Below are 13,108 nucleotides of genomic sequence, written 5' to 3' on the forward strand. Positions count from 1 at the left end.
CTCTGGGTGAGGTTCTGGAGCTGTGGGTGAGGTTCTGGAGCTCACAGTGAGGTTCTGGAGCTCTGGGTGAGGTTCTGGAGCTCACGGTGAGGTTCTGGAGCTCTGGGTGAGGTTCTGGAGCTGTGGGTGAGGTTCTGGAGCTCTGGGTGAGGTTCTGGAGCTCACGGTGAGGTTCTGGAGCTCTGGGTGAGGTTCTGGAGCTCACGGTGAGGTTCTGGAGCTCACGGTGAGGTTCTGGAGCTCTGGGTGAGGTTCTGGAGCTCTGGGTGAGGTTCTGGATCTCACGGTGAGGTTCTGGAGCTGTGGGTGAGGTTCTGGAGCTGTGGGTGAGGTTCTGGAGCTCTGGGTGAGGTTCTGGATCTCACGGTGAGGTTCTGGAGCTCACGGTGAGGTTCTGGAGCTCTGGGTGAGGTTCTGGAGCTCACGGTGAGGTTCTGGATCTCACGGTGAGGTTCTGGAGCTCTGGGTGAGGTTCTGGAGCTCACGGTGAGGTTCTGGAGCTCACGGTGAGGTTCTGGAGCTCACGGTGAGGTTCTGGATCTCACGGTGAGGTTCTGGATCTCACGGTGAGGTTCTGGAGCTGTGGGTGAGGTTCTGGATCTCACGGTGAGGTTCTGGAGCTCTGGGTGAGGTTCTGGAGCTCTGGGTGAGGTTCTGGAGCTCACGGTGAGGTTCTGGAGCTGTGGGTGAAGTTCTGGAGCTGTGGGTGAGGTTCTGGAGCTCTGGGTGAGGTTCTGGAGCTCTGGGTGAGGTTCTGGAGCTGTGGGTGAGGTTCTGGAGCTCACGGTGAGGTTCTGGATCTCACGGTGAGGTTCTGGAGCTGTGGGTGAGGTTCTGGAGCTGTGGGTGAGGTTCTGGAGCTGTGGGTGAGGTTCTGGAGCTCACGGTGAGGTTCTGGAGCTGTGGGTGAGGTTCTGGAGCTGTGGGTGAGGTTCTGGAGCTGTGGGTGAGGTTCTGGAGCTCTGGGTGAGGTTCTGGAGCTGTGGGTGAGGTTCTGGAGCTCTGGGTGAGGTTCTGGAGCTGTGGGTGAGGTTCTGGAGCTGTGGGTGAGGTTCTGGAGCTCACGGTGAGGTTCTGGAGCTCTGGGTGAGGTTCTGGAGCTCTGGGTGAGGTTCTGGATCTCACGGTGAGGTTCTGGATCTCACGGTGAGGTTCTGGAGCTCTGGGTGAGGTTCTGGAGCTGTGGGTGAGGTTCTGGAGCTCTGGGTGAGGTTCTGGAGCTCTGGGTGAGGTTCTGGAGCTCACGGTGAGGTTCTGGAGCTCTGGGTGAGGTTCTGGAGCTGTGGGTGAGGTTCTGGAGCTCTGGGTGAGGTTCTGGAGCTCACGGTGAGGTTCTGGATCTCACGGTGAGGTTCTGGAGCTCACGGTGAGGTTCTGGAGCTCTGGGTGAGGTTCTGGAGCTCTGGGTGAGGTTCTGGAGCTGTGGGTGAGGTTCTGGATCTCACGGTGAGGTTCTGGAGCTCTGGGTGAGGTTCTGGAGCTCACGGTGAGGTTCTGGAGCTCTGGGTGAGGTTCTGGAGCTCTGGGTGAGGTTCTGGATCTCACGGTGAGGTTCTGGATCTCACGGTGAGGTTCTGGAGCTGTGGGTGAGGTTCTGGAGCTCTGGGTGAGGTTCTGGAGCTGTGGGTGAGGTTCTGGAGCTCTGGGTGAGGTTCTGGATCTCACGGTGAGGTTCTGGAGCTGTGGGTGAGGTTCTGGAGCTCTGGGTGAGGTTCTGGAGCTGTGGGTGAGGTTCTGGAGCTCTGGGTGAGGTTCTGGAGCTCACGGTGAGGTTCTGGAGCTCTGGGTGAGGTTCTGGAGCTCACGGTGAGGTTCTGGAGCTCCGGGTGAGGTTCTGGAGCTGTGGGTGAGGTTCTGGAGCTGTGGGTGAGGTTCTGGAGCTGTGGGTGAGGTTCTGGAGCTGTGGGTGAGGTTCTGGATCTCACGGTGAGGTTCTGGAGCTCACGGTGAGGTTCTGGAGCTCTGGGTGAGGTTCTGGAGCTCACGGTGAGGTTCTGGAGCTCACGGTGAGGTTCTGGAGCTCACGGTGAGGTTCTGGAGCTCTGGGTGAGGTTCTGGATCTCACGGTGAGGTTCTGGAGCTGTGTGTGAGGTTCTGGATCTCACGGTGAGGTTCTGGAGCTGTGGGTGAGGTTCTGGAGCTCTGGGTGAGGTTCTGGATCTCACGGTGAGGTTCTGGAGCTCATGGTGAGGTTCTGGAGCTCACAGTGAGGTTCTGGAGCTGTGGGTGAGGTTCTGGAGCTCACGGTGAGGTTCTGGATCTCACGGTGAGGTTCTGGAGCTCTGGGTGAGGTTCTGGAGCTCACGGTGAGGTTCTGGAGCTCTGGGTGAGGTTCTGGAGCTCACGGTGAGGTTCTGGAGCTCACGGTGAGGTTCTGGAGCTCTGGGTGAGGTTCTGGAGCTCACGGTGAGGTTCTGGAGCTGTGGGTGAGGTTCTGGAGCTCACGGTGAGGTTCTGGAGCTCTGGGTGAGGTTCTGGAGCTCTGGGTGAGGTTCTGGAGCTCACGGTGAGGTTCTGGAGCTCTGGGTGAGGTTCTGGAGCTCACGGTGAGGTTCTGGAGCTCTGGGTGAGGTTCTGGAGCTCCGGGTGAGATTCTGGAGCTGTGGGTGAGGTTCTGGAGCTCACGGTGAGGTTCTGGAGCTCTGGGTGAGGTTCTGGATCTCACGGTGAGGTTCTGGAGCTCACGGTGAGGTTCTGGAGCTGTGGGTGAGGTTCTGGAGCTCACGGTGAGGTTCTGGAGCTGTGGGTGAGGTTCTGGAGCTCTGGGTGAGGTTCTGGAGCTCTGGGTGAGGTTCTGGAGCTCTGGACGAGGTTCTGGAGCTGTGGGTGAGGTTCTGGATCTCACGGTGAGGTTCTGGATCTCACGGTGAGGTTCTGGAGCTGTGGGTGAGGTTCTGGAGCTGTGGGTGAGGTTCTGGATCTCACGGTGAGGTTCTGGAGCTCCGGGTGAGGTTCTGGATCTCACGGTGAGGTTCTGGAGCTGTGTGTGAGGTTCTGGATCTCACGGTGAGGTTCTGGAGCTGTGGGTGAGGTTCTGGAGCTCACGGTGAGGTTCTGGAGCTCACGGTGAGGTTCTGGAGCTCACAGTGAGGTTCTGGAGCTGTGGGTGAGGTTCTGGAGCTCTGGGTGAGGTTCTGGATCTCACGGTGAGGTTCTGGATCTCACGGTGAGGTTCTGGAGCTCTGGGTGAGGTTCTGGAGCTCACGGTGAGGTTCTGGAGCTCTGGGTGAGGTTCTGGAGCTCACGGTGAGGTTCTGGAGCTCTGGGTGAGGTTCTGGAGCTGTGGGTGAGGTTCTGGAGCTCTGGGTGAGGTTCTGGATCTCACGGTGAGGTTCTGGAGCTCTGGGTGAGGTTCTGGAGCTCACGGTGAGGTTCTGGAGCTCACGGTGAGGTTCTGGAGCTGTGGGTGAGGTTCTGGAGCTCTGGGTGAGGTTCTGGAGCTCACGGTGAGGTTCTGGAGCTCTGGGTGAGGTTCTGGAGCTCCGGGTGAGGTTCTGGAGCTGTGGGTGAGGTTCTGGAGCTCACGGTGAGGTTCTGGAGCTCTGGGTGAGGTTCTGGAGCTCTGGGTGAGGTTCTGGAGCTCACGGTGAGGTTCTGGAGCTGTGGGTGAGGTTCTGGAGCTCACGGTGAGGTTCTGGAGCTGTGGGTGAGGTTCTGGAGCTCTGGGTGAGGTTCTGGAGCTCTGGGTGAGGTTCTGGAGCTCTGGACGAGGTTCTGGAGCTGTGGGTGAGGTTCTGGATCTCACGGTGAGGTTCTGGATCTCACGGTGAGGTTCTGGAGCTGTGGGTGAGGTTCTGGAGCTGTGGGTGAGGTTCTGGAGCTCACGGTGAGGTTCTGGAGCTCCGGGTGAGGTTCTGGATCTCACGGTGAGGTTCTGGAGCTGTGTGTGAGGTTCTGGATCTCACGGTGAGGTTCTGGAGCTGTGGGCGAGGTTCTGGAGCTCACGGTGAGGTTCTGGAGCTCCGGGTGAGGTTCTGGATCTCACGGTGAGGTTCTGGAGCTGTGGGTGAGGTTCTGGAGCTCACGGTGAGGTTCTGGAGCTCACGGTGAGGTTCTGGAGCTCACAGTGAGGTTCTGGAGCTGTGGGTGAGGTTCTGGAGCTCTGGGTGAGGTTCTGGATCTCACGGTGAGGTTCTGGATCTCACGGTGAGGTTCTGGAGCTCTGGGTGAGGTTCTGGAGCTCACGGTGAGGTTCTGGAGCTCTGGGTGAGGTTCTGGAGCTCACGGTGAGGTTCTGGAGCTCTGGGTGAGGTTCTGGAGCTGTGGGTGAGGTTCTGGAGCTCTGGGTGAGGTTCTGGATCTCACGGTGAGGTTCTGGAGCTCTGGGTGAGGTTCTGGAGCTCACGGTGAGGTTCTGGAGCTCACGGTGAGGTTCTGGAGCTCTGGGTGAGGTTCTGGAGCTCACGGTGAGGTTCTGGAGCTCACGGTGAGGTTCTGGAGCTCTGGGTGAGGTTCTGGAGCTGTGGGTGAGGTTCTGGAGCTGTGGGTGAGGTTCTGGAGCTCCGGGTGAGGTTCTGGAGCTGTGGGTGAGGTTCTGGAGCTCACGGTGAGGTTCTGGAGCTCTGGGTGAGGTTCTGGAGCTCTGGGTGAGGTTCTGGAGCTCTGGGTGAGGTTCTGGATCTCACGGTGAGGTTCTGGAGCTCACGGTGAGGTTCTGGAGCTCACAGTGAGGTTCTGGAGCTCTGGACGAGGTTCTGGAGCTGTGGGTGAGGTTCTGGAGCTGTGGGTGAGGTTCTGGAGCTCACGGTGAGGTTCTGGATCTCACGGTGAGGTTCTGGAGCTCACGGTGAGGTTCTGGATCTCACGGTGAGGTTCTGGAGCTCACGGTGAGGTTCTGGAGCTGTGGGTGAGTTTCTGGATCTCACGGTGAGGTTCTGGAGCTCTGGGTGAGGTTCTGGAGCTCACGGTGAGGTTCTGGAGCTCACGGTGAGGTTCTGGATCTCACGGTGAGGTTCTGGAGCTCACGGTGAGGTTCTGGAGCTCTGGGTGAGGTTCTGGAGCTCTGGGTGAGGTTCTGGAGCTGTGGGTGAGGTTCTGGAGCTCACGGTGAGGTTCTGGATCTCACGGTGAGGTTCTGGAGCTCACGGTGAGGTTCTGGAGCTCTGGGTGAGGTTCTGGAGCTCTGGGTGAGGTTCTGGAGCTCCGGGTGAGGTTCTGGAGCTCTGGGTGAGGTTCTGGAGCTCTGGGTGAGGTTCTGGAGCTCTGGGTGAGGTTCTGGAGCTCACGGTGAGGTTCTGGAGCTGTGGGTGAGGTTCTGGAGCTGTGGGTGAGGTTCTGGAGCTCTGGGTGAGGTTCTGGATCTCACGGTGAGGTTCTGGAGCTGTGGGTGAGGTTCTGGATCTCACGGTGAGGTTCTGGAGCTCACGGTGAGGTTCTGGAGCTCTGGGTGAGGTTCTGGAGCTCACGGTGAGGTTCTGGATCTCACGGTGAGGTTCTGGAGCTGTGGGTGAGGTTCTGGAGCTGTGGGTGAGGTTCTGGAGCTCACGGTGAGGTTCTGGAGCTCTGGGTGAGGTTCTGGAGCTCACGGTGAGGTTCTGGAGCTCACGGTGAGGTTCTGGAGCTCACGGTGAGGTTCTGGAGCTCTGGGTGAGGTTCTGGAGCTCTGGGTGAGGTTCTGGAGCTCTGGGTGAGGTTCTGGAGCTCACGGTGAGGTTCTGGAGCTCTGGGTGAGGTTCTGGAGCTCACGGTGAGGTTCTGGAGCTGTGGGTGAGGTTCTGGAGCTCTGGGTGAGGTTCTGGAGCTGTGGGTGAGGTTCTGGAGCTGTGGGTGAGGTTCTGGAGCTGTGGGTGAGGTTCTGGAGCTCACGGTGAGGTTCTGGATCTCACGGTGAGGTTCTGGAGCTGTGGGTGAGGTTCTGGAGCTGTGGGTGAGGTTCTGGAGCTGTGGGTGAGGTTCTGGAGCTCACGGTGAGGTTCTGGAGCTGTGGGTGAGGTTCTGGAGCTGTGGGTGAGGTTCTGGAGCTCTGGGTGAGGTTCTGGAGCTCACGGTGAGGTTCTGGAGCTGTGGGTGAGGTTCTGGATCTCACGGTGAGGTTCTGGAGCTCTGGGTGAGGTTCTGGAGCTGTGGGTGAGGTTCTGGAGCTCACGGTGAGGTTCTGGAGCTGTGGGTGAGGTTCTGGAGCTGTGGGTGAGGTTCTGGAGCTGTGGGTGAGGTTCTGGAGCTCTGGGTGAGGTTCTGGAGCTCACGGTGAGGTTCTGGATCTCACGGTGAGGTTCTGGAGCTGTGGGTGAGGTTCTGGATCTCACGGTGAGGTTCTGGAGCTGTGGGTGAGGTTCTGGATCTCACGGTGAGGTTCTGGATCTCACGGTGAGGTTCTGGAGCTGTGGGTGAGGTTCTGGATCTCACGGTGAGGTTCTGGAGCTGTGGGTGAGGTTCTGGAGCTGTGGGTGAGGTTCTGGAGCTCTGGGTGAGGTTCTGGAGCTCACGGTGAGGTTCTGGAGCTGTGGGTGAGGTTCTGGAGCTCTGGGTGAGGTTCTGGAGCTGTGGGTGAGGTTCTGGATCTCACGGTGAGGTTCTGGAGCTCACGGTGAGGTTCTGGATCTCACAGTGAGGTTCTGGAGCTCACGGTGAGGTTCTGGAGCTCACGGTGAGGTTCTGGAGCTCACGGTGAGGTTCTGGAGCTCACAGTGAGGTTCTGGAGCTCACGGTGAGGTTCTGGAGCTCACGGTGAGGTTCTGGATCTCACAGTGAGGTTCTGGAGCTCACGGTGAGGTTCTGGAGCTCACGGTGAGGTTCTGGATCTCACAGTGAGGTTCTGGAGCTCCGGGTGAGGTTCTGGAGCTGTGGGTGAGGTTCTGGAGCTCACAGTGAGGTTCTGGAGCTCACGGTGAGGTTCTGGAGCTGTGGGTGAGGTTCTGGAGCTCACGGTGAGGTTCTGGAGCTCACGGTGAGGTTCTGGTGGTTCCGCAGTGGAAGAGCGGGCGGCTGGTGCAGCTGGGCTGGACGGCAGGAGAGGACCTGCTGTGCATCCAGGAGGACGGGACGGTGCTGGTGTACAGCCTGCTGGGCGAGTTCCGACGGCACTTCAGCATGGGAAACGTGAGGGGTCGGGATCGGGATCGGGGTTTGGGATCGGGGATTGGGGTTTGGGGTTTGGGGTTTGGGGTTTGGGATCGGGGATTTGGGATTTGGGGTTTGGGGTTTGGGATTGGGGTTTGGGATTTGGGATCTGGGATCTGGGATTTGGGATCTGGGATTTGGGATTTGGGGTTTGGGGTTTGGGGTTTGGGGTTTGGGGTTTGGGATCAGGGATTTGGGATTGGGGTTTGGGGTTTGGGATTTGGGATCGGGGATTTGGGGTTTGGGGTTTGGGATCGGGGATTTGGGATTGGGGTTTGGGATCGGGGATTTGGGATTGGGGTTTGGGGTTTGGGGTTTGGGATTTGGGATTGGGGTTTGGGATTTGGGATTTGGGGTTTGGGATTTGGGATCGGGGATTTGGGATTGGGGTTTTGGGATTTGGGGATCGGGATCGGGGTTGAGATTGGGGATTGGGGATTTGGGATTGGGGTTTGGGATTTGGGATTGGGGTTTGGGATTTGGGATTTGGGATCGGGGATTTGGGATTGGGGATTGGGGATTTGGGATTGGGGTTTGGGATTTGGGATTTGGGATTGGGGTTTGGGGTTTGGGATCTGGGATTTGGGATTGGGGTTTTGGGATTTGGGGATGGGGATCGGGGTTGAGATTGAGGATTGGGGATTTTGGGATTTGGGATTTTGGGATACGGGGTTTGGGATTTGGGGTTTGGGATTTGGGGTTTGGGATTTTAGGATTTGGGGTTTGGGATTGGGGATTTGGCATTTTGCATTTGGGATTTTGGGATTTGGGATTGGAGATTGGGATTGGGGTTTGGGGTTTGGGGGGTTGGGGTTTGGGGTTTGGGGGTTGGGGATTTGGGGTTTGGGATTTGGGATGGGATTTGGGATTTTGGCATTTGGCATTTGGGATTTTGGGATGGAGTTTGGGATTTTGGGATTTGGGCTGGGATTTGGGATTTTGGATTTTGGGATTTGGGCTGGGATTTGGCATTTGGGCTGGGATTTGGGATTTTGGGATTTGGGATATTGGGATGGAATTTGGGATTTGGGATTTGGGCTGGGATTTGGCATTTGGGATTTTGGATTTTGGGATTTGGGCTGGGATTTGGGATTTGGGATTTGGGATTTTGGGATTTGGGATTTGGGATTTGGGATTTGGGATTTGGGCTGGGATTTGGCATTTGGGATTTTGGATTTTGGGATTTGGGCTGGGATTTGTGCTGGGATTTGGGATTTGGGATTTTGGGATTTGGGATTTGGGATTTGGGATTTGGGATTTGGGCTGGGATTTGGCATTTGGGATTTTGGATTTTGGGATTTGGGCTGGGATTTGGGATTTGGGATTTGGGATTTTGGGATTTGGGATTTGGGATTTGGGATTTGGGATTTGGGATTTGGGCTGGGATTTGGCATTTGGGATTTTGGATTTTGGGATTTGGGCTGGGATTTGGGGTGGCATTTGGGATTTGGGATTTTGGGATTTGGGATTTTGGGATTTGGGGTTTGGGATTTGGGGTTTGGGATTTGGGGTGGGGTTTGGGATTTGGCATTTGGGATTTGGGGTTTGGGATTTTGGGATTTGGGGTTTGGGATTTGGGATTTGGGGTTTGGGATTTGGGATTTTGGGGTTTGGGATTTGGGATTTGGGCTGGGATTTGGGATTTGGGCTGGGATTTGGGATTTGGGGTTTGGGATTTGGGATTTGGGGTTTGGGATTTGGGATTTTGGGGTTTGGGATTTGGGATTTGGGGTGGGATTTGGGATTTGGGGTGGGACAGGTGGGAAGTGACCTCAAATCCCGTCCCGCTCCAGCCCTGCCATGGGCAGGGACACCTCCCGCTGTTCCGGGCTGCTCCAGCGCTGCCCTTGGGCGCTTGCGGGGATCCGGGAGCACCCGCAGCTTCCATGGGAATTCCATCCTGGAATTCCTTCCCGAGAATTCCCCCAGCTCCCCTTTCCCCTCCTCAGTGCCCGGGGGGGTTTGGGGGGTGCGGAATCGACCCCGGGGGCAACCGGGGGCGGAAAGAGCCGGAATCTGGGGGGGGGGGCAGAGCCTGCCGCTCCTCAGTGTCCCCACAGTGTCCCCTCAGTGTCCCCAGTGTGTCCCCAGTGTCCCCACAGTGTCCCCACAGTGTCCCCAGTGTGTCCCCAGTGTCCCCTCAGTGTCCTCAGTGTCCCCAGTGTGTCCACAGTGTCCACACAGTGTCCCCACAGTGTCCCCAGTGTGTCCCCAGTGTCCCCAGTGTCCCCAGTGTCCCCTCAGTGTCCCCACAGTGTCCCCTCAGTGTCCCCAGTGTCCCCTCAGTGTCCCCAGTGTGTCCCCAGTGTCCCCTCAGTGTCCCCAGTGTGTCCTCAGTGTCCCCTCAGTGTCCCCTCAGTGTCCCCAGTGTGTCCTCAGTGTCCCCTCAGTGTCCCCTCAGTGTCCCCAGTGTCCCCAGTGTGTCCTCAGTGTCCCCAGTGTTCCCCCAGTGTCCCCCCAGTGTCCCCAGTGTGTCCTCGGTGTTCCCCCAGTGTCCCCAGTGTGTCCCCTCAGTGTCCCCTCAGTGTGTCCCCAGTGTCCCCAGTGTCCCCCCAGTGTGTCCCCAGTGTCCCCAGTGTGTCCCCTCAGTGTCCCCAGTGTCCCCAGTGTCCCCTCAGTGTCCCCAGTGTGTCCCCAGTGTCCCCTCAGTGTCCCCAGTGTCCCCTCAGTGTCCCCTCAGTGTGTCCCCAGTGTCCCCAGTGTCCCCAGTGTTCCCCCAGTGTCCCCCCAGTGTCCCCAGTGTCCCTGTCCCCGCAGGAGGTGCTCCAGTGTCCCCAGTGTGTCCCCTCAGTGTCCCCAGTGTCCCCCCAGTGTGTCCCCAGTGTCCCCTCAGTGTCCCCTCAGTGTCCCCCCAGTGTCCCCTCAGTGTCCCCCGTGTGTCCCCTCAGTGTCCCCAGTGTCCCTGTCCCCGCAGGAGGTGCTCCAGTGTCCCCAGTGTCCCCAGTGTGTCCCCTCAGTGTCCCCAGTGTGTCCCCAGTGTTCCCCCAGTGTGTCCCCAGTGTCCCCAGTGTGTCCCCAGTGTCCCCTCAGTGTCCCCAGTGTCCCCAGTGTGTCCCCAGTGTCCCCAGTGTCCCTGTCCCCGCAGGAGGTGCTCCAGAACCACGTGCTGGAGGCTCAGGTGTTCCACACGGAGTTCGGGACGGGCGTGGCCATCCTGACCGGGGCCCTGCGCTTCTCCCTGGCCACCAACATCGAGGACCTCAAACTGCGCCGCCTGCCCGAGGTCCCTGGTGGGTGGCACCTGTCCCCATGTCCCCCTGTCCCCATGTCCCCATGTCCCCATGTACCCCTGTCCCTGTCCCAGCTGTCCCTGTCCCTGTCCCAGCTGTCCCCTGTCCCTGTCCCAGCTGTCCCTGTCCCAGCTGTCCCTTGTCCCTGTCCCAGCTGTCCCTGTCCCTGTCCCTGTCCCTGTCCCTGTCCCAGCTGTCCCCTGTCCCTGTCCCAGCTGTCCCTGTCCCTGTCCCAGCTGTCCCTGTCCCTGTCCCAGCTGTCCCTGTCCCTGTCCCAGCTGTCCCCTGTCCCTGTCCCAGCTGTCCCCTGTCCCTGTCCCAGCTGTCCCTGTCCCCGCAGGGCTGCAGAAGCCCCCGTCCTGCTGGTCCGTGCTGTCCCAGGACAGGGTGACCGTGGTGCTGCTGGCCCTGGGACAGGAGCTCTTCCTGCTGGACAGCACCTCCTGCTCCGTGCTGGTGAGGGACACCTGGCCCTGCTGGCCCCATGTCCCCATGTCCCCATGTCCCCATGTCCCCATGTCCCCATGTCCCCATGTCCCCATGTCCCCACTGTCCCCATGTCCCCACTGGCCTCACTGGCCCCACTGGCCCCAGGGATGCTCCCAGGTCATTTTCCTGTCCCATGGGATATTCCCAAATCCATTCCCTGTCCCCAGGGATGTCCCCAGGTCCATTCCCTGTCCCCAGGGATGTCCCCAGGTCCATTCCCTGTCCCCAGGGATGTTCCCAGGTCCATTCCATGTCCCCAGGGATGTTCCCAAATCCATTCCATGTCCCCAGGGATGTTCCCAGGTCCATTCCCTGTCCCCAGGGATGTTCCCAGGTCCATTCCATGTCCCCAGGGATGTTCCCAGGTCCATTCCATGTCCCCAGGGATGTCCCCAGGTCCATTCCCTGTCCCCAGGGATGTTCCCAGGTCCATTCCCTGTCCCCAGGGATGTCCCCAGGTCCATTCCATGTCCCCAGGGATGTTCCCAGGTCCATTCCATGTCCCCAGGGATGTTCCCAGGTCCATTCCATGTCCCCAGGGATGTTCCCAGGTCCATTCCATGTCCCCAGGGATGTTCCCAAATCCTCTCCCTGTCCCCAGGGATGTCCCCAGGTCCATTCCATGTCCCCAGGGATGTCCCCAGGTCCATTCCATGTCCCCAGGGATGTCCCCAGGTCCATTCCATGTCCCCAGGGATGTCCCCAGGTCCATTCCATGTCCCCAGGGATGTCCCCAGGTCCATTCCATGTCCCCAGGGATGTCCCCAGGTCCATTCCCTGTCCCCAGGGATGTTCCCAGGTCCATTCCCTGTCCCCAGGGATGTCCCCAGCTCCTCTCCCTGTCCCCAGGGATGTTCCCAGGTCCATTCCCTGTCCCCAGGGATGTCCCCAGCTCCTCTCCCTGTCCCCAGGGATGTTCCCAGGTCCATTCCCTGTCCCCAGGGATGTCCCCAGGTCCATTCCATGTCCCCAGGGATGTTCCCAGGTCCATTCCCTGTCCCCAGGGATGTCCCCAGGGATGTTCCCAGGTCCATTCCATGTCCCCAGGGATGTCCCCAGGTCCATTCCATGACCCCAGGGATGTTCCCAAATCCATTCCCTGTCCCCAGGGATGTTCCCAGGTCCATTCCATGTCCCCAGGGATGTTCCCAGGTCCATTCCATGTCCCCAGGGATGTCCCCAGGTCCATTCCATGTCCCCAGGGATGTTCCCAGGTCCATTCCATGTCCCCAGGGATGCTCCCCACTCCCCCCACTCTCTCCCACCCCCTCCCTGCGGCTCTCCCAGGCACCAGTACGGATAAGAGCCGAGGGCTGGGTGGCCGGGAAGGGCCCCCCATTCCGAGCACGTCACTTGGGGGGTCACCCTGAGTGTCCCCCGGTGTCCCCCGGTGTCCCCCCTGTCGTGGCCAGGCTCCCCCCGGGCTGAGCCCCTCGGCGGGGCCGTTCCTGCACATGGCCGTGTCCTTCACCCACCGGCACCTCGCGCTCTTCTCCGACTCCGGCACCGTCTGGATGGGACCAGCCTCGCTCAAGGTGAGCCCCCCTGGCCTGGGGGTCCCTGGGGGTCCCTGGGGGTCCCTGGGGGTCCCTGGGGGTCCCTGGGGGTCCCTGGGGGTCCCTGGGGGGGGTCAGACCACCCCCCATCCCAGAGCTGCTTCTGGTGCTTTCCCCGTCTCCCAAACCCAGCTCCTTTCCCTTTTCCTTTTCCTTTTCCTTTTCCTTTTCCTTTTCCTTTCCCTTTTCCTTTTCCTTTTCCTTTTCCTTTCCCTTTTCCTTTTCCTTTTCCTTTTCCTTTCCTTTCCTTTCCCTTTTCCTTTCCCTTTTCCTTTCTGTTTTCCTTTTCCTTTTCCTTTTCCTTTTCCTTTCCTTTCCCTTTTCCTTTCCTTTCCTTTCCCTTTTCCTTTCCCTTTTCCTTTCCCTTTCCATTTCCCTTTCCCTTTTCCTTTTCCTTTTCCTTTTCCCTTTTCCCCCCTTTTTTTTACTTTTTTTTCCCTTTTCCCTTTTCCCTTTTTTTTTTCCTTCTTTTTCTCTTCTTTTCCCTTTCCTTTTCCTTTTCCCTGGCACTGGAATATTTCCCACCTTTCCCAGAGCTCTGTTCCCTTCCAGAGCCACAGCTGGAATCTCCCAGACCCCTCCAGGTGTATCTGATCCCCTCCAGGTGTATCCCAAACCTGTCCAGGTGTATCCCAAACCTGTCCAGGTGTATCCCAAACCTGTCCAGGTGTATCCCAAACCTGTCCAGGTGTATCCCAGACTCCTCCAGGTGTATCCCAGATCCCTCCAGGTGTATCCCAAACCTGTCCAGGTGTATCCCAAACCTCTCCAGGT

General features: G+C 58.8%; 1 protein-coding gene across 1 annotated transcript in view; it reads left to right on the forward strand.

Annotated features, from left to right (window-relative positions):
• VPS16 (VPS16 core subunit of CORVET and HOPS complexes) overlaps positions 1-13,108 on the forward strand; it is a 40,188-nt gene that overhangs the window by 3,766 nt on the left and 23,314 nt on the right. The window contains exons 4-7 of the mRNA XM_088056172.1: positions 6,910-7,038; positions 10,145-10,289; positions 10,630-10,745; positions 12,191-12,313. Of these exons, the coding sequence (XP_087912298.1) occupies positions 6,910-7,038; positions 10,145-10,289; positions 10,630-10,745; positions 12,191-12,313 (513 nt within the window). The remainder of the gene's footprint in view (positions 1-6,909; positions 7,039-10,144; positions 10,290-10,629; positions 10,746-12,190; positions 12,314-13,108) is intronic.

The sequence above is a fragment of the Pseudopodoces humilis genome, chromosome 6 (assembly GCF_049639895.1).
Source record: "Pseudopodoces humilis isolate 2021_Gansu_Grassland_sample_001 chromosome 6, ASM4963989v1, whole genome shotgun sequence".
NCBI classification, from domain to species: domain Eukaryota; kingdom Metazoa; phylum Chordata; class Aves; order Passeriformes; family Paridae; genus Pseudopodoces; species Pseudopodoces humilis.